Source organism: Camelus bactrianus, chromosome 21 (genome assembly GCF_048773025.1).
Source record: "Camelus bactrianus isolate YW-2024 breed Bactrian camel chromosome 21, ASM4877302v1, whole genome shotgun sequence".
NCBI classification, from domain to species: Eukaryota; Metazoa; Chordata; class Mammalia; order Artiodactyla; family Camelidae; genus Camelus; species Camelus bactrianus.
In genome coordinates this window covers 21980972-22006651 of record NC_133559.1, presented here as the reverse complement: position 1 = coordinate 22006651, position 25680 = coordinate 21980972, and the positions used below count along the sequence as shown (strand labels likewise).

The following is a 25680-nucleotide window of genomic DNA, read 5'->3' as shown; positions in this document are numbered from 1 at the left end:
AGAGGATCCAGGGAGCCAATCCCCAGGCAGAACACTGAATACACACATTAATTTATTTATCCAGCAACTGCTGAGCACTCACTATGTGCCAAGTCCGACATACTATTAATTTTTATATCCTGAGCCCCGCATAGTGTGTACATAGAATTAGTTAATACTTAATTGACTAAATGCATGCATTTATCTTGTTCATTGAGTCCCAATCCAATTTCAGTGAACTCTGGAAATCCTTGATTTCCTCCCCTTTCCTAAGCCTAAAAATCTACGATGTTATTAAAAATTACAGACCATTCCCACTGCATCTCTCTTAAATTATCCGTTTTTCTCTCCTTAGGTGCTATCCGTGGCATGCTCAAGCCCAAAGCTGGAAGAGGAAGAAGTTGCACGTGGGCAAGTCTATGTCCTCTTGCGCCCAGGACTTGCTGCTGAGCTGAGAGGTCTCTCCGGCCCAGCCCAGCCAAGCACCATGGAGAAAATCAGCGCCTTCTTCAGCGCCATCTGGGACACCATCTCAACCAAACACCAGGAGCACCTCTTCAACAGCATCTGTCTGGGCATCCTGCTGGGGCTGCCCCTGCTGGTGATCATCGCATTCCTCTTCATCTGTTGCCACTGCTGCTGGAGCCGTTCGGGCAAAAGCGGCCAACAGCCAGAGCAGAACAAGGGGAAGAAGAAGAAGAAAAAGAAGAAGGCTGAAGAAGACCTCTGGATCTCCGCCCAGCCCAAGCTTCTCCAGATGGAAAAGAGGCCCTCACTGCCTGTCTAGTTAGGCAGGAGGCAGAGGTGTCCTCCCTTGGGGGCTCAGCTGCCTTCCAACCACACACAGGGTAGGGGGCAGAAATCCCTGAAGTGATGCCCTCACATCCACAGAGGAACTACTCAACCAGGGAGCAAACCTCGGATTGAGCATCCTCGTGGAGGGCACTCCCGGGGAGCCTGGGGACAAGTCTTGGGTGGTGTCTCAGCCCCTCCGTGTCCAATCGCAATGCTCTTGACTACAGACTCAGGCATGCCTTCCACCTATCTCTGGCATGTTCCATATGCAAAGCACAAGGAACATCTATCCATATATCTTGACATATCTCCCAAATGCACACATGCACACCATGCACACACCACAAATAAACACACACACACACACACATATATTCAGGCAACATGTCCCTGGGCAAGTATATTCTGTTTATCAAACGTCACTGAACGTCTACTTTATGGAAGGCTCTAAATGAGGCAGAACATTATCTGCTCTTGCAAAAACATCTCATAGGGAGGCCTGGCCGATCCAGGCATACATACACAATTACAGGACCAGGCAAGAAGCCTACTTGCTGTCAGTTCCATTCAGCACTCAGGTTAGAGATGGATGCTTTCCTGTTCCTTTCCCTACATAATCTTTTACTGGAAATCATATTTGGACATTCCAGCCACCTGGTACAGTCCCCATTCCTGTATACACACACACCAAGTTCCTGTGCGTCTGACCTCTCCCCTGGGAGGAAAAGTTTAAAGTGTGATGGATCAAAAGTCATCAAAAGCTATGGTCCTGAAACTCATGACAGGGTCCTGATTACCAGTGATGGGTGTTTAATGTAAACACCCATCATTGCAAAGACCTCTCTTTGCAATGCTAACCCCAGAACCACTCAGCAAAGCTCCCTTCTCCAAGCAAGAACAAACAGCTCCTGGCAGTGACTGCTAGAAGGCTACAGAAACCAGGGGTACTCCATCCACTTCCGTGGACTTCACTGTGCACCTGTGCAATGTACGTTTCACAGATAGAAAGGAGGTGCTACCCCTGAGCCGGGGATCTCCTGTGAGACCACAGGGAAAGAATTAAGACAATCCCTCCCTGGTACAGTCTCACAGAAAGCACACTGGAAACAGTTTCAGAAGGTTGTCGTGGATGCACCGTATGTTGCGGATGGGATGCAGAAGTTACAGAGTTTAAATAAAAGTAGGATGAAGCTATACAGAGATTTATTAATATTTATCTTGAAGCTCAGGCAAGTGCCTTGCACACAGTCGGTACTCTCAGCTGTCTGTGGACGCTGGTGGATACACGATGATGTTAAGGGTAAACCTGTAATACCTCACCAGTTCCCCCAGGTGACCTTCTCTCCTACGTGAGCCCACTAACTGCTGCAACGGATGGAAGCTGGGTATTGAGTTCCGCAGGAGGAGGGCACCTGCGGACTGAGGTCGGGCTGACAAGTGTGCTCTGAGGTCCAGGACATGCAAACTAGGTCCACGGTGAGTTAAGGAGAATGTCTCCCCACTGGACTGCGGTTGGGAGGTCAAATTAATCCACTCATAGGATGAACTGGTTGGTATTTTGATTGTCTCGTGGCCATATCACAAAGATGGACAATTCCCAACGTGGGAGCCAGTTGCGCTGTAAAAGTTTATTTGCAAATCTGCTGGGTAGCTCTCTTGAAATATTTTCCCATGGAAGCTCTTCTAAATGGTGGTGAAATTGCAATTTAATTAATAATGTAGCAAAACTATGATATTTATAGAAGCAAAAACTAAATTCTGTAAGACGGTGTTTATGGAAAAACGTACTCTGCTCACTTGGGCTGGCTGGTGCTCACCTGCCCTCCAGGTAGGGTCCAGGTGTGGTCCTGTGGAGGGGGGGTGTCCGGGGGCAACTCCTGCACCAAGGTCTTCTGACTGGTGACCCTGTGAATCGTAATTCAGTCCTGCTTATATTTTAAAACCAGTCTCGTTCATCCTCTCACCCTAAGTGGCCCTAAGTACCCTGGACACTCAGACCCCTCACTCATAAACCTCTGACAGAGAGAGAAGCACCCTGCGGTGCTCTGTCCCCTTGCCACGAGGAGAGCTGTCATGGAGCATCGGGCTTTCCCCTGCACATACCAGGATGACTCATCTCCCCTCACAACACACACATGCCTCCCCACGTCTCCCACCGCCCACCAGGGTGAGCTGCCCTTTCTGTCTCCAAGTCTCAGCCCCCCTGAAACGGATGACTTGAGGGAGATGTGGGGGCTGACGGCCGAGACTGGTGTCAGATGTGATCTCCAAGAGCGGATCTCCAGGATCGGGGACCGCACAAGTACCATGGTTGCCATGGCAACTGGCTGCTGGTTTGAATTAAGACAGCAGTCAGTCATCATTGCCCTGACAAGGCCTCCGTCTCCAGGTGCAGTGCTGCCTCCTCACTGAACGGACTTGCTGTACCTCTGGGCATGAAACACCCAGAAACATACTTCTCGGTTGCTTCCACAGCCATGTTTGGAGACCCAAACCCTGGAGGAGGCTTATCTTTTCCCCACCCAACCTCCCCTGACAACCTTCACTGGAGTACCCAGAACAGTGCCCGAAGCATGACAGGCCCTCAAATTGCTGTTGAATAAGTGGGTGCATGAAAGGAGCTCAAAGTGATTACTGGGGTCCACTCCAATAAAAGCATCCCCGCTTCGTTCTCATCTGTCCCTCCTCTGTTCCTTTCTCTTATCCCTCCTCTCTGGGCACCACCTGGCTCCATCCCTTTACTCCTCTACACATTACTCCTCCTTCCCAGCCTCTGTCCCAGAACTGCCTCAGGACTGCAGCCTGCTTGGCCCACAGAGGGCCAAAAAGACGGTAAGGAAGAGGCTTCCCAAACCATCACAGGCTTGAGGAGGAGCCCCCAGGCCCGGCACTGCTGAATGGCTTCAGCGAGACTCAGACACCACCAAGAGGCCTTTCTCCTGATGCTCAAAGGATTTGCTGCGGGTTTCTGGGAGGGGAAGATGTAGAGGAAGGGCAGTCACCTTATCACGGAGAACATAAATGGTCCAAGGTGTACAGTATTTGTCAGTATTTTTGTCTTCTAAAAAATTTAAACTCACCAAAAGAAAAAGTTATTTAAATAAAATACTTGGAAAATAAAATGCCATGTCTGGCCTCTTTACTTCTAGAATCAGACAGTTATTTTCTCGACGTTAGATATTACCCTCTCCCAGACATCACTCAGAATTGATGGTTGCAGCGACTTCCTCAGGGGACACCAGAGGTCCAGCCACCCCCGGGCACTGCCCTCCCCCAGCAGAGTCAGAGGTCAGAGGACCAGGAATGAACGCACGTCGCTGCCTGCAGAGCAGGCACCTCGGAGACTAGGCACCTCAGAGATGCCAGTTGCGGCAAAACACACTGATGTTCCCTGGCAGCACTTAGAGAACATCCCCTTCAGTGAGGTCAATCAATCTCTTCTTAAAGGAAAAAAGGGGAAAACAGCTCCCCCCTCCCTAAAATTATAAACATAGCTTCTTCTTAAAGCTGGTACTGGGAAGGGTAGAGATCAAAAACCTCTAAAGTAGCTGTAAGGGAGACAGGTAGGTAGGTCGGTAGGTAGGCAGAGAAACAGACAGATGATGGGAGACAGACTATATAAAAAGACAGAGAGGCAGACAGACACACACTTGTATGGACGTATAAGCGTACATCTCTCCTTCAAGTCGGCGTGGCTTTGCATCAGTAAGAAATGTAATGATTCAGGTGCTCCTGATTCCTCCCTTGATGACGCTAAGCTGTCATTAAAAAGGAAACCAACCTAGAGCAGCACTGTCCAACAGAACTAGAGTGCTGGAAATGTTCACGGCCTGTCCAATACGGTACCACTAGACATGCAGAGCTATCTGAACTAATTAGGATGAAGTAAAGCGGAAGGTCCAGTAGCTGAGTTCCACCAGCCATATTTCAACTGCTCAGCAGCCTCACGCGGCTGGTGGCTACCATCGTGGAGAGCAAGGGTCTAGAAGCTTGTGGGGGGAGCCATCAAACGCGCCGGCCAAACACCATGTTTGCTGCACTTCAAGGGCGTGGGCAGGCCTGGGCCTCATCGCCCCAAAGGCAGGCTGGTACTTTGTAGTTGCAGCCCATTCCTGGGCTCCCTTCCCCATCATCACACGTTCCATGACAAACTGAGAATGGAGACCCTTCACTCAGCTCTCTGCTCTTCCCTCTTGGGCTTCCAAAACTCTCCACAGCAGGGGAGGGAATGCTGCCCAGGCACCACCTGGGGAAGGAGCAGCTGCCACACACCTGAGGGGATGCCGGAGCTCAGCGCCATCAGCCCCGCCTGCCCAGGCTCAGCCCCGACCTTGGGGATGTGAACGTAAATGTGGACACTGCTCTGAGCGTTCTCAGCTCACCAGAACACGCTGCACCGCGCCCTAGCCCTTTGACGTTAGTAGTATTCCCAAATTCAAAGTCACAGGATTGCAAGACTGCAGAGAAGAGTCCCTTTAACACAGCTTGCAGCCTCTGTCATAGGTTCACAGGGTTGCTCTCAAATACCTGTGATACTTCGCTCAGGGATGGCCGTGTGTGTGTGTTTAACTCCTTCTTGAGGCTGTTTATTCCATGAACTTTTTGACCCCACTACGTGCCAAGCACAGCAGGTGGTAGCCATACAAAGCTGTCTGGAGGGGCTCACAGCCTGGTTTCGGGGACAGACCAGCAAGGAGACCATTAGAGTACGGTGCGGTCACTGCTTCCTAAGAGGGATGCTCCACAGCTGGCATCAGCAAAGGCTGTGGGGGGATCACGCGAAGAGATGCGGAGGAGGAAACTGGAAAAGGACGACACCACAGCACTGCCCACCACCCGCAAGTGCAGCCTGGGTGGCGATGCGGGGGACAGCCTGGTGAGGACCGCCGTGCGGGCGGTGGGCTAGGACTAGGGTGTCCTGGTGCTAAGGCTAACTCCCACTGCCACTGGTCGTGTAAACCAGGCCCCTGACTTAATCTCTGTGGAGAATGAATGACAGTATCTGACAGGGACGAGAGGATTTAACGAGATAATGCATACAAAGCATTGAGCACAGGGCCTGGTTTATTGTAAGTGCTCAGTAAAATGTTCATTATTACTAAGGGCAGGAGGAAGATCATGAGAGAGTCGTGTCCTGGAAGTCAAAGGAAAAGAAACTCAAGAAGAAAGTCAGAGTCCACGGAGTCAAATGATGCAGACAGGTCAAATGAGATGGGGACTGAAAAAAGGATACATCTTCTATTCTTGTTTTTGTGCTGTGTTCCCTAATCTCACCATACGCTGCACTGTTTACAGTATTATTAATACTCCCTGAATTAAGGGCTCCCAGTTTGCAGTATGTGACAGGAGAACTTCTTAAGTACCTAACCTGTCTGGCCTCAAACCCCTCTGCCCACAACCAAGCCGCCTGGGATGACAGCGCCCCCTGGTGGTCAGATTAAGAAACAGCGTTTGAGTCAACGTCTTTTGCACTTACAACAGCGTTTCCCTTAGAACATCAATTCAGCTAAGTCACTGGTCCTCAGACTAAACAGGCTAAAGACTCACTGGGTTTTATGTGACAGTCACAAATCTGTCAGGGTCAATGATGCCATGCTCATTTGCTGGAGAAGGCATTTTTATAACCTTAAGTCTTAATTGTTGTTACAAACATATTTCTGGAGACATATTCCAGACTTCACATCACTGCCTACAAGAAAGTGTCCCTAATCTCGCAAGTCTTTCCCATCACAAGATCAGACCATGTGACAGCTGTGTTCCTGTATTCCCAGCACTCCACCCTCATTCTCACCTGCACTGGAATTAGCCTTTATGAAGCCAGAATTGTAACTCTCTTATTCACCACTGTATCTCCAATACCTAGCACGGAGCCTGGAGCATCCTATATGCTTAATAAATGCACTGATGATGGGGAAAAAAAGAGAAAAAGAATCACTGGGTGTTTCTTACATGTGTAGATCCCTAGTCTCTCTCTGCCCTTCTGCCAGACTGTATATATTCTGGATGGCGCCAGACAACCTGCTCCTCTTACAAGCACTCTAGGCAAATGACACTGGTTTCTGAACTAGAGACTCAGAAACCAAGAGCACTGTATGAGCAAATAAGTTTGCAAAGCACTGCATACTGTGACTCCCATTCCTCCATGGGATCCACAAGGCAGGCATCACATTAAAGGTTCTAACAGGTGCTAGAATAAAGAAACTAGTGTGACTCCACTTCACTCAGAGTTTTCCCAAGTTTAATGGACCATGAAACCTCTTCTTTTAGCACATCTGGAGGGGCAAGGGTTCCAAGGAACACCACTTGGGAAACGCTGCTGTGACGGGTTCCTATAACCACGCCCTGCTTCCTCTGTTCTTGCCTTTCACTGCTTACACTCCAATCCACATCATCCCCAAGGAAACTTTCTGAAACGTGGACAGGTACTTCTTTGACTTTATCAACCTTTCTTTCTCACTCTGCCCTTTCTCTTCCTTCCATTTGTGAGCCATCATAATCCTACCAGTGGCTATTCATATCAGATACACCTCTGAGCTGGCTAGACATACTCCTCTCTCAAGGGGAAAAAAAAAATCCAAAAGTTCTGAGGAAAGTGATGGAAACTCGAGATGCAAGGCCTCTATCTCACCATTCTAGGGTGTTTCTAACACAGAAGGGCACCTTCATTATCTCATTTGATTCTTGCAGCCACTGATGCAGTGAGTACAGCAGGGATTGAGGTCATGCCCATCTCATAAAGGAAGGAAATGAGACCCAGAGAAGGTAAGCAACTCACCCAAACCTGGAATGGAAACCAAAGTCTTCACACTCCTGTCTACTGCCCCTCTGTACACCAGGCATCACCGTCCAGGACAGTCTGCTGACCTGTGCTCCTTAAAGACTGTCAACTTGCAGGAGCACCTCCTTTGGGTCAGAAACTTACTGAAACAATAAAGGGTTCTGCCCACAAGCCTTTAGATACCCAAATGTCTCCTTCAGATGTCCCACCGTGTAGTGTGAGCCCTAACAGTTTCATTGTTCCCTTTTTTATAATCCAAATGCCTGACTTAAGCTTTGATTGCAGAGGCATACATTCCAAAGAGGAATCTACTTCAAAGACCGCCTTCCGGGATAAACACATCGCCAGCCACACAACTAGACAGAGTCAGGCTGCCTCCCTCCACTGCAGCTCCTTTGTTATAGAGATCTTGGTTGATTTCAATAACTGACCATTTGGGCCACTTGGTTGTTTTTTTTTTTTTCTTTTTTTCTTTTTTTCTTTTCTTCCTGTGCTTTAAATTCCCACTCCCATGTTTTTAATTCACCAATAAAGAGTGAGCCCTCGAAACCCTAGGCCCCCACCCTCGACCCCAATAAAATCAGAACCCCAGGCTCCGGCGCTCTCTCTCTCTCTCTCTCTCTCTCTCTCTCCGTGGCCCCAGGTGCACGGTGTAATTTCCAGGTCTTGTAAGTAATAAACCTTTATTTTTTCAAAGTTCCCTGATGGTTATTGCTGAAGGGTGTCTCATAATAAGAACCACCAGGGCCAGTCCAACCACAACATTGGTTATGGATAGGCCGAGACTGGCACAGAACACACAGCCAGCCTCATCTGCCTCCTTAATTAAACCTAATCTTCCTCACTGGCCAAAATGAAGAACTGTTTTCATTCCATTGTGTTTCCTTCTTTTATTTAAACTGAAATACTGCAATAACTTTGTTTTCTATTTCTGTCATCATAAGTGCACTGCAACTTACCTGTAGGATAGAATGAACAGGCTTTTATGGGCTAATCTGAGGACCTAACTTCTTCATACACCACTGGAATCGGAACTCGACCCACTTCCCGTTTGCCCTGTAGAAAGCACCAGCTAACGGAAGGGCTGTGGGAAGTGGATTCATTTGCACTTTAGGAACTGCCTAAAACCCCTCGGTGGGGTTGGTGGGAGCCCCTCACCTTTCATCAAGCAGACGCCCCGGACCCCTGGCCTGACCAACAGCCCAGTAGGCCAGGTGGGGGAAACAGAGTCGCCGTCGCACTAGGCAATCTCTTCAAGGTGCTTGCTTCCCAGGTACCTGCTTTGAGCAGCAACACTGCCTGCGCAACCACCAAGCCCTGGCTGGACGCTGAGTCGTGCCCCACGGCCTGACCCTCCAGCTCACTTTAACCAGGAAGGAGGAAAAGTGAGGACCCCCCAGCACGTCCCTTTGCGGAGGGAAGGAGAGCGGCGTTGGGGCTAGAGGTTCCCGGTGGGACCACACTGCCACCTGCTGGCCTGGCTGGGCACAGCGCGCTCCCGGCGCCGGGCCGCGGGTCCCAAACACACCGGCCCTCGCTCTTAACTGCCAGGAAGGCCTCTCAGACCATCCCCACCTCCCTGGTGAAGGGCGTAAGGGACCGACTTGGAAATTCTTCCAGAAGAAGACTTCCTCCAGTAAGTGACTACGTTTCACCGAGAGCATTTCATGATTTATACTTGTTTTTCCCCTGCCACGCTGTGCCCCCATTTGCCCTCCACCCGGTCCACCGCCACTCCCTTCACCCTGGACCACACCTGGTCCTTTCCCGTCACCGCATCCCTTTGACCACAATTCCTTAAGTCATTCTTAATCTTTCTCCCTGACTCCTTCAGCACCTTCTGGCTTTAATGATCCTTGAATCCCTGAGAATTCTAAGTGAAAAAGCGGAACCCTTGAAGTCACGTGACAGATGTCAACTCGGGACCCCACTCCCAGAGGAAGCGACTGTCAGGAACAGCAGCTCTAAACTCTGCCACCTCGCTTCCCAACCCTGTTGACTCTTCCTTCTAAATAATATATAATCTATGCTTTTGTCCCCTTTCTAACCGTTTCTGCCGCAGGCCCAGGAAGTCATTACCTATTTCCCATTGCCATAGCCCTTAACTGGTCTGTGAATCTCCACCCTGCCCCCCAGAACGTCCCTCCACACCTCCGCCCATTCCCCGTCCTGCCACCAGACTGCTGTTTCCAAAATACAAGCCCTGCTCCAAGTGTCTCTCCAAGGTTTAAACAGCTGAGTGTTCTCCACCGCCCACCTTTTTCGTTTTAGGTGTGCTTCTCCGCCCTGGTTGCCTGTTAGAATCCCCTGGAGCTTTCAAAAGCTCAGCTGCACAGAACTCCGCTGACACCGGTTGAAGCAGAATCTCTGGAGGTGAAGCGGGACCTGGCTACGTCACAGCTCAGACTGATTCTGATGAGTAGTAAGAGGGCCATCGGAGACGAGCCCATCTCTCTAGCGTGGCTTCCCAGTCCAAGAAACCATCTTCCTTCCTCTCTCAAACACACCCCACTCCATCCTTTCCCATCTTTGCCCTCAGGTGTCCTGGTCGCCAGCTGTCCTGCCTCCCCACCCCCACCCTGGCCTCTCATTTCTCCCCTAGCAAATTCAGGTTCATCTGTCCAGACTTAAAGCTATCTCTCCCACTCGCTCACAGCTCTCCCCATCGCAGGGCCCACCATCCTGGTCTGTCCTGGCCGCGGTCCCCACCCCACTGCGGGCAGGGCTGTGTTCTGCCTTCACGGCTTTGCCAGTGCCTTGCATGGAACAGGCGATGGTTCAGACTCTGTCAACTGCTTAATACACCTGTGCTCGCTCTTACCCTAGTGCCTGGCTTGGCAGCCTGTCTCCTCCAAGACAGCTTTTGTTTTCTTTTGTTTGTCCTAACAGGTAGGAATTGTCCCTTAAGCTTCAAAACCCTGATGGCTCAGAACTTGGCTCTAAGAAAAGCGCTGGACCCTCTGAAAAGCAGTTCTCTCCAGAAAGCTTTTCCTGGGGCCCATATTCAGTTACCAGAGCAGGAGCTGTCAGAGCTGGTGGCAACTAAAATGAGGTTAGGCACGGAAGGTTAGGGCTGGAATGTTCTCCTCAGTCAGACAAGCATCCTTTGAAAAAGGGCTTCCCCCACTCACTTCCCTGCCCCAGTGGAATCCTTGAAGGGTCAGCTGAGGTTTTCTCTGCCCTGCCCTTCAGAGCAGCAGGGGGCCGACAAGCAGAGGAATGCAAGGAACGACTCGCGTTTCCCCCAAGTCCTCTTCTTGGCCAGCGGTGGAAAAATGTCGGGTTGGTGTGTTACCAGGAAAAGGGAAATAAGAACTACCTCGGTTCTTAGTCACCCGAAAAAAAAGAATTTTTGATGAGAGACAAAAAGCAAAAAAAAAAAAATAATAAAAGATAGTACCCTCCCGAGAACTGGGAGCAGGCCAACCCAAGAGAGGGGAAATGACACCATTCCTTTCTTTCTCCAGTTTTTATATCCTGGTTTCATGATTGATTGATTGATTGACTGATTGCCGGCTCAGGTTCCCTGCACCCCGGCACGCCCATCCCCTTTTGGGCAGGTTCATTGGGTCAAGTGACCCCGGGGCCTTCTCTTATGCGCAGCTGCCGCGTTTTGATTTTAACTGGCTTCTTTTGCTGGCCCTCCTTTAGAGAAAGTGAACATTTCTGGAGTCCCTTTTCCTGAGAGCAGGAGTACTGTTATTTTCTGGGTGGTTCCTCCCCTCCCTCTCCCCCTGCCCAGTGCTCATTTCTATCTAACTGCCTCACAGGTGCACCTGAGCAGATAGGCCACGGGAGGTCGCCCACCCAGCAGCAGCCCCGGCCCAGACCTGCCGAGTCAGAAGGGCAGCGGCCCAGCAGTCCTGCCTCCCCAGGCCCATTCCACAAGCATGGTTAGCTTTGGGAGCGCTGCCCACTTTGCGCACCCAAGCCACCCCCTCATCCCGCTCTGAATCATTCCAGGTTTGATCTGCCTTGCAAAGGAGGCTTTTCTTTTCTAAAAAGCCTGCACCCACTGGGATGAGCCCAGGGCTCCTGAGTCACCAAGGTGAGGCTTCTACGTGCCACCAGAAGACCAGAGGCCTCAGAACCAAGAGGTGTGCAGGAGAACCTTTAAAACAGACAAGGAAATTCACTCAGGCTCTGGCCCTCAGGAAGCCGGATCAAGACCAAAGAAATCTGGCTGATCTCTGCAAATATCTGCTGCTCAAAGAGGCTGGTGTAGTCCCCCACCTCTGCCACCAAGCTCTACTTCCACCTCTTAATCCTATTGTATTTTCCTTCCATGGCCCTTATCACTTCTGAGAATTGCACAAGAATCTGCGGTTCATTGTCCGTCTCCACCAATAGACTGTAAGCACAGGGCAGAAATCGGGTGATTGGTTCACTTCTGTAGCACCAGTGCTTAGAGTAGAACCTGGCACATAATAGGGGTTAATCCATATTTGTTGGATGAATGAGGGAGTGAGGGAGTGAGGGAGTGAGTGACAGCACACACACTCCAGGAGTGCAAGGATGGTGTCTGGCTTGCTCACCTCTGTGAGCTCATCCCTGCCTCCCCAGTGCCTAGCAGGTAGACACTTAAATTCTCGCCAAATCAATGAACAACGTGCAAACACGTTTTAACTATCAGCCCCAACACTGGCACCATACTTCATCCAGACTACGCATTACGGGATCCAGCAGTTGCTAGGGCATTGCTCAGTGCATGTGTGTAGGGGGCTGAAAACTTCAGAGGGTGGCAAACACTCTTTTGAGAGTATGACTTGGCATTCCGCCAGAGGTTAAAACCTGGAGAACCCGAGGCAATGAACAATCCCAAAGTCCTGGAGGAGGACTACAGCTTTTAGGGCATTTGAATTCCTTCCTACTCACTCACTTCTCCTGGCTCCAGATACCACTATTTGCCATCACACGAGAGACCACAGCCAACCAAATTCCATTATGATGCACAAACTGTACCTTCACATGCACTTAGGTTAAATTTAGAATTCAAGTGCACTTATGCGGGGAAAACAACACGAGGCAAATTTCTTTTAATCAAGTGGTTTATTATTTTTTTCCTTGAACAGGAATTTAAGTTACTTCGGTGGTCACTGACTTCGCTACAGAAAAACCTTCCAAAGTGATAGGAAAATGAGCCCAAAGGGTCTGACCTTGCCACGCGTCCACTCAAGCAATAAGCCTCTGGTGCTGAGCACTTTCAGAAAACCCAGGGGTCCAACGGAGTGGGGGCAGGGTGAGGAGGGAGGCTGAGGACTTGATGGTATGAAAGGTTGTCACAGAAAAGAGTCTTTAGGAAGAACCAATTATCAAGAGAGTCAGATTATTTAAAGTTGAAATGAGTGAGAATTTATTCACAACATATGCAGATCTATGAAAGTGATTATGCAGATGGCTGGAAAGGGGGCGCTTAAAAGTAGCAGGAACATGGATGCTGGGGTTTCCAGCATGCCGGATACGAGTTGGAATTTAGCAAAATCCAAATCCCTCCTGGTCCCTTTTGGTTCCCTTTATTCTTCCTCATAACACCAGCAATTTTTTTTAAAGGGGAAGATTTACACCTTTTTCCTCAAAACCCAGTGGTAATGGCAGATACGTTCCAGGCTACCTCAGCCCTGTCTTTGGTGCTTCTTTTTAGATAGAAGGTTTGCATTAGCAGAGCTTTGAATACATATATACACCAATTTCCAGAGATTTCGAATTGGTGAAGTACTGGATGATTTTTTTTTCACTTTTTTTCCCCCTAATCCCATATATTTGTTACTGAAGATGGCCCAGGAATCCTTGCAGTCCCAGTCCTGTCTTTCCCATACACACTGTGCAGCTACTTTGTATTGATTTTCAGGTCCCCAATATAGATGGGCAAAAATGTAGGTGACAAGGAAGTAACCTCTATGGTCAGAAGCGTGGTGACATGCTTTGTCCTGCAGGTTATCCAGCCGCCTCAGAAACCAGAGGCTACGAGCATCTCTCAGACTTCCATTAACCAGTCACCACTACCCACCCCGCCCCACACTTCCGCTGCCCCAACCCCGGGCTGGTCTTGTCTCGTGCTAAGAGTGCACAAATGGGTCATCAGAATGTTCTCGAATTTTCTCCCAGTGTCCGCTTCTTTCTGCCCAGGACCTGCTCCCCACTGTAGCCATGGGGGCGGATCTTCAACTCCACAAAAGGAATGGAGAATTCATGTCCTTTCCATGGCTCCCAGTTCACTCCCTAAGTTTAAAAAAAACAAAAGGCAACATCAAGAAGAGGCACTTGGGAGAGGGTAGGGTGGGTTATGGTACAGAGGAATGCATCTTTGCCAGGGAAACCACTCCCTCTCTGCTCAGGAGACAGAAAAAGAAACAGGTGACTGGAATAGTTGTAAGAGAAGTGAGGGAGGACTCTAGAAGCATGTGCCCTCTACTGGACGGCTGAGGTTAGACAGGCTGGCGACTTGGAAGCCCCCAATGGTTGGAAGATGGGGGTGTGTGCCCAGGACGTGGGTGAGGTCGGAGCAGCAGTAAAGATAACAGGGGGTCAACCTGGTCAGCAATGATCAAATTATCTTTGCCTCACTCTTTTTTTTCTTTCCAAAATATTAAGGGCAAAAATAAACATATTAATTGGCCAATTGTGTAAAATCATTTTCAATTTAGACTGTTTAGATATTAGCTCTGGGGTAACGAATAGCCTGCTGAAAACTAAATTTCATTTTATGTCTTTTGACTGGTGAGTGCAATAATATTTAATTCACTTAATAACCTTGCAACCTGGCCAATAAAAAGCCCAAGTGACCAATTTTATGTATTTTAATTTGTGAGGTAAATAATAAACAAGAAGCTAAATGCCTTGCAGACTGTGAAAAGCACATTAACCAGATGAATGTCTTTTATTAGCAAATACGGGGATGGTTTAGGGCATGCTGGCTGCTCACTGCAAATATTTGATCTCTGATCGCAGGCCTCCCCGAGTCGGGCCCCATGCTGCCACCATGATTCATGGGCCCCCCCTCCTTGGCTTCCCTGGGGGCAAGTTTCTTCTTCCCTCTGCAAAAATCACAGAAGGATTGGGAGTCCCTGCTGCCTGGTCCTCACCAAAGGAATCAGAATGTACCTGGTCTTCAGATGTCCTAATATTTGCAGTCATATCGGTACAAGGAGCTTTCTGGGGAGAGATGGCTTCCTGAAGGCTAGGCTCAACACCCAGGATGGGAAATTAGAAACCCAGGAAGGGGACTCTGAGAGTTCATGGAGGGGCTGGATTAATGATGAGTAAGGAACAAAGATGCAATTTTCAAGAAGCTGTGAGGGAGCAGACAGGAGATGCCTGGGAGCTCATGAGGCATGAAGATGACGTTCTCAGGGGCATGAAGATGACGTTCTCGGGGCACAGAGGTTTGAGAAATCACTGATAGGAAAGTTTCAGAGCAAGGGAGGAGCGAGGAGCCCTGGAGAACTCTTGGCACTCCTGAAATGGAGAGACTGGTTTAGCACAAAGCTCCAGGCTCTGGATGAAGTGGATCCGAGGGTGGGTCTGACTTAAGGCAGAAAACTTCACTTTCCCTGTAATCAGAGGACCTAGAAAAATAGCTCTGGTTTAACTTAGAGAACAACCAGAAAAAATATCTGAGGTGTCTGTTATAGATAAAATATTTGTGCCCCCCTCCAAATGCATATGTTGTAGCCGTGCCCCCCAGTGTGATGGTATACACAGATGGGGCCTTTGGGAGATAATTAGGGTTAGATGTCATGAGGGTGGGTTGCCCACAGTGGGAATAGTGCCCTTATAAAAACACGAAGAGAGACCAGTATACTCTCTCCACTATGTGAGGACATGGTGAAATGAAAAGGCAGCCATGCACAAGCCAGAAAGACAGCTCTCAACAGGAAGTGGACCTGCCGGCACCTTGACCTTGAACTTCTGGCCTCCAGAACCCTGAGAAGTAAATGTCTGTTGTTTAAGCCACCCAGTCTATGGGGTTTTGTTACATGCGTGAACTAGCAGGGTGAGATGCTGTGTGACCCCTTTCAGCAGTGGGCAGCCAGAGCGCCCCTATGCTGAGTAAGGGTGCAGCATTGGTGGGAACACAGAGTGTGGAGGGGCTGCAGCAGATGGGCCTGGAGGGCCTTGACCTCAAGGCCGTGGAGCCTGGAGAAGAAGCCCTACTGCCCTAACTTCCGGCATCCAAGGGAGAGGGGCAGCCAAATCCAGCTGGAGGGTGTCGCCCTGGGAACTGAATCTGGGCAGAGCCTGGGGCAAAGATGTTCACCTGTCACCCACCTCACTGTGCTTGGTCTCCCCGTATCTGCCGTTGGGGTTGGCCAAGTGGCAGTTCTTGTACCACCAGCCGCCGTGGTGCGTCAGGGCACAGTTGCTGAGGGCAATGTCGTTGTCTCGGTCGAAGGTTGTAAACTTCCATCCATTGTGGTAAGTAAGAGCGTCCCCTGCAGGAGAGAAGAGGGAAGAGGGGAGAGCCCAAGTTTCACCACTGAGGGGGTGAGGACACTCTGGCCCTAAAGAGGACTCGGCAGGAAAAATCTCCAAGGATTCAGTCCATTGTACCACAAGTAGTCTCCACTTTCTCAAAGTCTCCAAGAAGAGGACACGACACAGATGAACAGATTCTCTTTCCTGGCCTGTCACCCAAACTTCAGACCTTTTTCTCCAATAGCTTTTTTTGTATATATATATTATTTTTTTTTTAATTGAAGTATAGTCAGTTTATAGTGTTGTGTCAATTTCTGGTGCACAGCACAATGCTTCAGTCATATAGGAACATACATATATTTGTTTTCACATTCTTTTTCACCATAAGTTACTACAAGATATTGAATATAGTTCTCTGTGCTATACAGTATAAACTTGTTGTGTATCTATTTTATAAATATTAGTATCCACAAATCTTGAACTCCACATTTATTCCTTCCCACCCTCTTCCTCCCCTACTACAGATCCAATAGCTTTAATAGCAGTTTCACTGTTTCACTCAGAGGCTTCACAGTAAAATACCCACATATCCAAAACCAAACTCCTCGACTCTGGGGGTACAAACAGAGGTCCTTGCTCTCAAGAACATAGTTGCGGGTGGCTGGGAGAGATATATAATCTTTAATTATATATTAAATATATATTAATTAATTATATATTGGGAGATTAAAGATTGTCTCCTTCCTGCCTCACCTGAAACAGCAACCCGACTGCTCCCATTAATTTTCTCCAGTTACAGAAGGGCAAGCTGTCACTTCATTCACAGCCATCTCCTCCTCCCTTCAGAGTTCCTGCAGATAGCCCCCCTCAGCTCAAAATAACACACAGTGGCTCCCTTGGCAACCCCTTTATGAGCACAGCTTACCGAACGTGCATGTAAAGTTCCCAGGGCTGTTTTCTAGGAATCTGTGCAAAGGCTATTTCTTAAAGATGTGTTTGTGGTTATCTAACCTTGGGCGTTGGGATAAGGAAAGGTGAAGCAGGTTGTGGCCTGAGTTGTCAGGGTTTCCCCCACCGCAGATGGATTTTCTACCTTCTAGGAACTGAAGCCACACTAATGTTCAGAGTGTAGATAGCCAGTGTTCTCATAAATCAAAAGTTCAACTTTTCTTTGGTCATCGGACCCTGGCCGAGACAGTGCCCTGATTTATTAAGCTTATCTCCCTAAGGAAGATAAAGTAGAAACGCCAATGGTGGGTAGACTCCCTTCTATTGGAGATTCAGGAGGAAACGCTGAGGAGAGGTAAGTGCCCTTCTAGTATAATAGCGTTGTGGGGGAAGCTCGTTCTTCTCAGGTAGCAGGTGGGAGGGGTTGGTGGCCGGCCCGTAAGAGGTCTGAACCCAAGCCCGGGTGGGGCTGCTGAGCGGGTGAGCACCCACCTCATCAAAGTGCCACTCCAGGACCAACTCTTCTCCTCTAGTGCTTCCTAAGGCAGAAAGATGACCCAGGCAGCTGAGCCATCTCAGACCAGTAGACGCCATTAACACCACAACTCCCTTAAGTCACACACAGGCACAGGACCTCATGTCTGGACCCTGAACACCCTCCACCTGGGACCAGGAATGGGCCAGTGTGAGAATGAGTTGTGCCACCTCTAACTTTATCTTTTGTCCGTGTGCTCAATAATGTCTTCCTTCTTTCCTTTTAAGTGCCACTACTTAAAAATCCACTTCAAAGCTAGGAAGGCACTGGCAGTTGGGGTGGCACAATTCTTCACTGTGGATATTTGGCATCCCTGGCCCCAGCCCACGGAATACTGGTTGTGTTCCTCAGTCACACTTCCGAGGGTCCCCAGGGAGTGGACCATCCCTGGTCTGAGCAGCTCTGAGTCTCCAGCAGGTGAGACTTGAAATCAGCTATAAATGATTGGCTAGCCCACAGAAGTCATTCTGTGCCACTATGAATGTCTACCTACTTATGTTTTCATTATAATCTCTAACTAGATGAACGGCAGCATCTTGAAAGTAGAGTTCATAGACTGCCCCACCTGTCTCACTCCAAGATTCAGAATCCGAAACTAAATGTACATGGCGTGACCTTGCTGGAGCTTCCTTCAGGGAGGAATAGAGGGGTTTCTGATTCAACTTCAGTGGAAGCAAAAGTTAAGGGCAGGGCCCACCTGGAAAGTCTGAGTCGGGTAAAAGCCTGCAACCGCACTTTTCCACCAGAGCTATGCATCCCCAATTCTAAAATGAGCAGTAACAGGGTTACAAGCTGGGGAGAGCTGGCAGGTGCATGGAGATAATCAGAATGTTCACCTTCTATTTGGATGCCATGTCCTCTAAACAGTCCCTCATTATCCAGGACGTGAGTAGCCAGAAGCTTCCTAAATTTCAAAACCCTCCTTGGGGACCAATCAACATATATAAGGAAAATTAAAATGGCACTAACCCCACCACTGTAATTCAGAATTTAATAGTAAGAATGATAGTACATAGGGGAGACTAGACCACTGCCTAAATGCGGTGTGAACTGAAGGCCTCCCAAGGCTTCCCATTAAAAAAGCCATCCTCCAGCGACCAGCACCGTCAGCCTGAACAAGCTCAGAGTGGGAATTACCCCCTAATCACAGTTAAAATGCAGAGTCCCCCGGAGGAGAGTCACAGTAATTCACGAATATGTTGACTCCTTTTCACTCATTTTCCCATTAGCATCAGTTCATTTACTGGATTAAGATGGGCCTCAGAAAAGGTATATTTGACTAATAGAGGAAAGGGGACGGGGCAGCCTGGGAGGGCAGGCCTGAGGCCGATGCAGGCACTGGGTTTCAGGGAGAGATGTGGGCACGGGTGCCAAAGGGAAACAGCCCACTCTGTGTCTTGTCTGAGGAAGGTCCCAAGAATGGAGTCTGTGAAGACTGGGGTTCTTCAGCCTGAGAAAGAAAGGTGGTGACTGATCCCCATGGTCACCAGTGAACAGAGTATTAGAAAGAAAAGTGATTAGATATTTGCCCGAGGAGTCTGATGAGATAAAGTTCATAATTTATGGGAAGACGAGAAACAATTTTAAATAAAACTTCTCCTTGCCCCTATGGACCTCCCCTCTCCCCTTTCGTGTGTACTGTGCACCTGCATTAACCAGGAGGTAACACTCCCTCTTAATCTCATCAAGGGACCCCGAAGGCCCATGACCCGCTGCTTTGAACATGTAGCTCTGGATCGTGTAAACTGTCAATAATACGTCATTTGACTAGAACCCTTTGTTTCAAAAACTTATATAACTGCGCTTTGACCTCTAACAGGCAGAATGGTCCTCAGAGCTTTCTGGAAGACTGCCTCCCGGGTTACAACGCTCAGGTTGGCTCGAATAAAATTTTCCATTTCTTTCTTAGATCAACTATGGATTCTTTTTACCGTGGACAGGTCTAAAGGAGCTTGCAATGCACACCCCTCTTCCCCCTTAACGGCTGGGAGGGCCAATGCAATCCGACTTCAGCTACAGCTAGGGGCCGGGGGAGGGGCGGCAGCCAGCTTAGTCCTACAAAAGGGCATCTTTAAATCCCCCTCATTTGGTTCATATCCTTATAATTACCTAAATTTCCAACTGTGTTTTAACTCTTTTTTTTTTTTTTGCCTATGCCTGACTTCTGCGTTTTGTATTGTATTTTGTATACGATAAAGCGGCGACACAGCCTGCTTCCAGGAGGCAAGAGACCAGGACCAGCAAAGAAAGAAGGAATCCAAAGGGAACCAGAGGACAGAAGTACCCAAAGCAGTACAGACTCTTCTAGCTGCAGTGGCTTTTTTCCAAGGACTGTTTTTCCCTGAATCAATTCTTCGCACACGTTCCCCCCACCCCCCAACCCCTACTCAGAACCCTTGAACAGTTCCCCGCACCCGTCGCCCAAATTTCTCATCCTCCGCTAGGTGCCTACCGCTCCCACTTCGTCTCCTCCCATGTCACCCTGTCACCAAACTCACCCCTTCACTGCCCCTCGGAAAGCTCTCTGGGTCTCGGAGCCTGTCCTTACAGTATGAGACGTCTGTAAGATTATGCAGAAAAGCCAACCTAGCAGCAGCGTCTTTTCAACTCACCTGCTCTGCGCCAGGCTCCCCACTAAGCACCGGGAAACAAGAGCAAATGCAAAATTCATGTGATTTTTAAAAAATTAAATCATGAGACCTGAAACAAACCTTGCACCAGCGGTTGGCCACTTCCGATCATGGCCCCAGACACTCAGCAATGGTTGTTCACAGTCCCCTGCCCTAGGGAGTTCTTAAGTGGAAAGTTTAGAGAAGGCCTGCAAGGCTTCAAGGGTGCACCCCTATTTCCTTGCCTGTGCTCGGGCTTTGCTCACCCCTGGACTCCCCCAAGCCCAGCTACTTTCCTCCCATCTAAGCTGTACCCTTTCAGACCCAACTCCAGCTCCCAGCTGCTTCCTGCAGTCGCCCCGTCCCCAGTGAACCCACCTCTCCACACTCCTGTAGCTCTTTATTCTCTGTACCACTTCTGTGACTCTTTGCAGAAGTTACCTTATATTATTCATCTACTTACATGTGAGTCTGAGGGGAGAGACCATGTCTGACCCAGGCACCCGATTTGGCTGGTAACACATCCCTACACAGTCCCACTGAAGTCAAAACCTTGAAATGCCAAACACTAGACTAACCTGCCAGGCTTTAAAGACCATAAATACAGGTTTAAAGCACAGTATTAAAACAGTAATCGCAGTTTGCCTCTCAAATAAAATACTCAGTGATGTGACTCCAATACTTCCGTCACATTGCTTAATTTTATTCTTTTCCTTCACACCACCAGCTGGCTTAAATCCAGTGAGCAGCTAATCGAGGTTAAGGTTCCCCGACTTTCAGCTGAACTGCTAATTTCTGTGTTGTCACAGTTGTGCGGAGTTAACGAGTCCTACACTTCTTACTGTTTGAATCAGCACTTTCATTCTTCTGTCTTTATTTATGACAAAGTGCCACAAAATATTTAAATCTCACACACACACACACACACACACACACACACACACATACACATACACTACTGCAGTCACACAGCTGAAGTCGAACAAGGGGTGGGCAGACACCATGAACTCGCTCATAACATGGGTCCATCAGCTAACAGACAACAGCCCAAACTGGGGGGGGGGGGGGTAATAAGAGAAGGCAGGGAGGGCATAGCTCAGTGCATGAGGTCCTGCGATCAATGCCCAGTACCTCCTCTAAAATAAATAATTAAACCTGATTACCCCCTAAAAAAAACTTGAAGTTTTTACCCTCCCCTCAAAATAAAAGAAGGGGAGGGTACAGCTCAGGCAGTAGAGCACATGCTAAACATGCACAAGGTCCTGGGTTCAATCCCCAGTTACTCCTCTTAAAAAATAAATAAAGAAGTAAACCTAATTACCTCCCCCCACCAAAAAAAAAAAGAGAGAGAAGGGGTTTTACTGGTGGCGGATCAGTGTGTACATGATGATGATCAAAGATTGCTTTCCCGACTCTATTTACCCTCAACCCCCTGCAGGGAGCAGGGCCTCAACGGATAAGGAGGACAATTCACCTTCGCAAACCCATGGCGTGTGGCAGACCCGTCCCTAGCCACCCCGAGCAGGAGACCCCAGCGGGAAGGGAACGTTCTGTCTTACCTGCTGTGCCTCTGTATTTCCCAACGGAAAGCCTGTACCGCTCCTTGCTGGAGGCCACCTGGAAGGAGTCGTAGATGGCATAGGCTGATTCGTTGGCAGTCTGTAAGTCCACTCTCACCTCGTACCGGGTAGGGGTGCCAGTGGTGAGGTTGTGTAGCTTGTCGAGTCCTAAAAGGAAGGAATGGAATTCCAGTAAGCAGTCAACCCATGTGTGTGAGCACTCACCACTAGCACCCGAGACGTGCACCTCCAAAAGCTGCCTCAGCCTTGACCTCCTTGGCTGATGGGAGCCGTCCCCATACCTTCTCTATGGGGGGCTCACTTTCTCATCCCGTTATTTCTTTGTCACAAAGAATGAGAGTGGGGACCATGTCCTCCCTCTGGGAGGGAACAGTGGGGGATAACCATGGGTAAAGCTGCCCCCGTTGACTCTTTCTCTCTCAAGCAGAAAGCAGTCTATTTATCATCCACTCACCTCACCAAGTGGGAGAGGAGACCAACCACTGACTCTAAGGTCACTGAGGGGATTTTTGTGCCAAGCAAACCACAAACATCATCTATCAGACACTGAGCATCCAGATTATTGCTTTTTAATTCTTCATTTCCCAATTGATGCTTTTGACTATTTCATTCTCTATGAACATCTGCTCCAGAATAGAGCAAAGGGAGAAGGGGAGAAACACCACCATGATGACTGGCATTACCAGCAGAATTTCAGGAACTTGTGTGACCTCCCGGTGAGAGCCCAGAATCCCAACCAATCAACTGTTTTTCTACTCCTGAGATTTCTAAGTTATCCAGGCTCTGGACAGATTGTGTGGGGCTTAGATGCACAAAGACCACCCACCCATGACAGTCCCACCCTCTCCCAAGCCCAGAGACTAGGAGAATCTTCCCAGAGACGTGGCCCCACCAACACTGAGGTCAGCAGGTTCCTCAGAGTGTGGAGGGGAAATCTCTCCCTCCTTTATGGAGGCTCAAAGGTCATACCAAGCCAGAACTCTTTCATGGGGTCCCCAAAGCCTTCCACGTAGGTCCGCCAACGTTTGAAGAAATCCAGCTGCCCAGTGTTCCGCCTCTGGAAGACCTGGAAAGGGAGACGGATGTTTCATTCTGACACATCTGAAGAGACGTGACCAAAAGAAAGAGGACAGTGGTATGGACTGGGGGCCGTCCCGAGGGTGGACAGAAGGTAAAATTCACAGATGGGGTGATGGATTGGAAGTGGAACTGCGAGCAGGGAGGAAGTCAGGACTGCCTCTTGGGGTCTGGGCTTCCAGCGCTGATGGCTAATCACTCAGCCGTTTCTCAGAGAAAGGGGCTCAGAGAAGACAGTACTGCTACTGAAAAAAAAAAAAAAATCCTGCAGGTAGAGCAGGGCATTCAATAAAAAAAAAAGAAAGAAAGAAAAGAAAGAGCCTGGAACTCCAGAAGGCTGGAATGGCGTCTTTCTCTCCACCTACTTTCCTTTGTGTTTACCAAAAGCAGAAGCCCCAACACAGAATCCAATCTCCCTCCTTTCCATCATGCTTCATAGACATGCCTTGAAATAAAGCACTTTATCTTGAATCTGGCGAGGTAAACCTCCTAATACTTGAGCATTCTTGGCATTTTCCCCTGAGAAGAGACATGGAGGGAGGCGAGAGCAGGTTGCCCACGACAATGCTAAGAGCTCACCGCGAACTTTTGAAGCACCAACCCCTTTTTGCTGGCCCAGGAAGCAAGGAATTAAGGCACCAACGCATGGGGGTCCGAGGTGGACCATGGCCCCTCCTTGGCAGGGGTCGGTGAGTCAGTCATTTCTATGCCTGAGCCTCAGTCGGCTTGTTCTCAGACACGGTTAGAAGCGGGAAGGAGGTGTCTGCCTCGGAGGTGCTGGGAGGGCTCGATGAGACCGTATGTGTGCAAAGGACACAGAGCCTCTGAGCAGGACTTAGGGATGGACAGACACGGCAAATAGCAGCTCACCGCACTAACACTGCTGTTCCCCCTCCCTCTTCTCACGTGTGCATCTCAGACACGTCCCATCTCTTTCCTGGCTTCCTTTGTTTCTTTTCTTATTCATTCACTTATGTAACGAGTGTTTATCGAGCATTTGTTAAGGGCTGACTCCAGGGCAAGTGTATGGGTGCCATTCTACAGATGTGAAAGTTCAAAACAGCAAACAGCCAGAGTCCCACAGAGAACTCGTCAGCGGCTGACGCCAGGATAAAACACTGCCTCGTCTTTCCCTGAGGAAGTTGGAAAACCCCAGCTCTACTGAGCCTGCTGTTCAAAAAGCATTTCTTAAGATTCTGAGGCTAACTGTTCATTTCCTAGCACGGCACCTGTTCCCCTCCCCTCCCTGGGACTACTCCTGTATCACGGACAGTGGAATCCTAGGGCAGGTATGGGCACCAATGTTCGGTTCCACACACATCGCATCAAATTCCATTCTCTCTAATGTAATTAGTTACATTAGAAGATCAGGTTCCGTCTGATCCTGCCCTCCGAGGACAGATGCTTTACGAAGGCATTTGGTCTCTGTTTCCAATCAATGAACACAGTGCCCAAGCATTTTGTGTGCATGTGTGTGTTTTATTAATGCTTCAGCTTGGCTGGGGAAACTCCAAAAAATGGCTCTGGTGCTCTTTGCATCATCATTATTTAGATCCAGCTCTATACTTACTAGCGGTGTCCTTGGACAAGTTAGTTAAACTTGACAAGCCTCACTTCTCTAAACTATTAGATCAAGATGTTAATAGCCCATTTGTCATTCTCCTACACCAAAGCTTCAGCAAGGTCATTAATCATGATAAATCATAAAGTATTGAGGCCAGAGTCTGGCACAGACAGAGGTAATAAGTTATTATTATATCTCAATAAAATGTTAGTTTGCATTTTATTCTATCAGATTCCAAATGAACTGACCCACAGGGATCATCTGTGCATCCTGATGGGGCAGACTTCACTGACTCAGTCAGAATCTAGTCCATCCCCTTCTATGAGGTGAAAATGCCTTATAATGAACTATCTGGGATAATGAAAGCCCCTTAGCAAATAAGTCTCAAGGGGGAAAAAAAAAACCTCTGTCTGGTTCTGTACTACAGAGCTTCACTGCACTCAAGAACTTAGTCCTGAAAGACTAAATTGGGAGGAAAAAAAATGAAAATCTCATTTAAATGCCTGTAGAAAGAGCTTCTAATGTAGTCCTTAAGACCTGCAAGATGGAAAACAAAAATGAAAATATTTAAGATACTTAAGTGTTCCCTGATGGTCTTCATTCCACCCTCCCACCCATAGCCTCAGCCACCCTCAAGGCAGAGTTCTTCTGGCCTGTTCATCAAATTGGGTCCCTCCTGCCTGGGATGGAGAAGCATTTCCTTAAAAAGATTTGAGAAGCTCGATTTATAAGAGCCATGTACTAAGACCATCCTTCAGTGACGGAAGACTCTTGAACTCCAAAAAACATGGAGACTGTCAGTAAAAGATTCGGTGGAGAAGTTTTCGGGATTCCGTATGTTTTCTGGAGCGTGGTGGCTTTGAGGAGAACCCTACAGGATCTCAGCTTGTACTACCTTCAGGAGTCTGGGTCAGAAAACAAGGCTTGGGAGCAGGTGGGGGATTGGTGTTGATTCAGACCCAGAGTGATTTTGTTATTTCTGGAAGTGACCAGGTCACACGCATGGGCAAGATGTCCAAGGCCAGCTCCAAGAGGTCAGGGATTTTTGTCTATTTGATTCACTGCTGGTTCTTGAGGATATGAAACAGCACCTGACACACAGGAGGCACTCAATGAATATCTGTGGAGAAAATCACGGGTATTCCCAGGCAGACAGACTCAAGGTCTCCTTCTAACAGTTGCCCTGGACACACATCTCCTTCCCTATGTGAGGCTGGCTTTCAAAGAGGCCACCCGAGACAGTACAAACATCCTGCCAGTGGTCAACTAGGGGGACAAAGGCAGGGAACTGGCTTCACGCCTGAAGGGACAGGACGCTTAGCTGAGAAACAGCAGGTGCAGCCCTGTGAGCCCGGTCAGGTGAAAGGCCTCCCACGTTACATTCTGTTCCATTACTTTCA

General features: G+C 48.7%; 2 protein-coding genes across 2 annotated transcripts in view; one reads left to right on the top strand and one right to left on the bottom strand.

Moving 5' to 3' along the window:
* Positions 1 to 1586, top strand: part of KIAA0040 (KIAA0040 ortholog) — a 29960-nt gene extending 28374 nt beyond the window's left edge. Inside the window, exon 2 of the mRNA XM_010954892.3 lies at positions 335 to 1586. Within this exon, the coding sequence (XP_010953194.1) occupies positions 467 to 766 (300 nt within the window). The 5' untranslated portion in view covers positions 335 to 466 and the 3' untranslated portion in view covers positions 767 to 1586. The remainder of the gene's footprint in view (positions 1 to 334) is intronic.
* An 11027-nt stretch (positions 1587 to 12613) lies between these two features.
* The window catches only part of TNN (tenascin N), a 59213-nt gene continuing 46146 nt past the window's right edge, over positions 12614 to 25680 (bottom strand). The window contains exons 17-20 of the mRNA XM_074349826.1: positions 22609 to 22705; positions 21619 to 21786; positions 15821 to 15984; positions 12614 to 13771 (exon numbers count right to left, since the gene is read on the bottom strand). Of these exons, the coding sequence (XP_074205927.1) occupies positions 13631 to 13771; positions 15821 to 15984; positions 21619 to 21786; positions 22609 to 22705 (570 nt within the window). The 3' untranslated portion in view covers positions 12614 to 13630. The remainder of the gene's footprint in view (positions 13772 to 15820; positions 15985 to 21618; positions 21787 to 22608; positions 22706 to 25680) is intronic.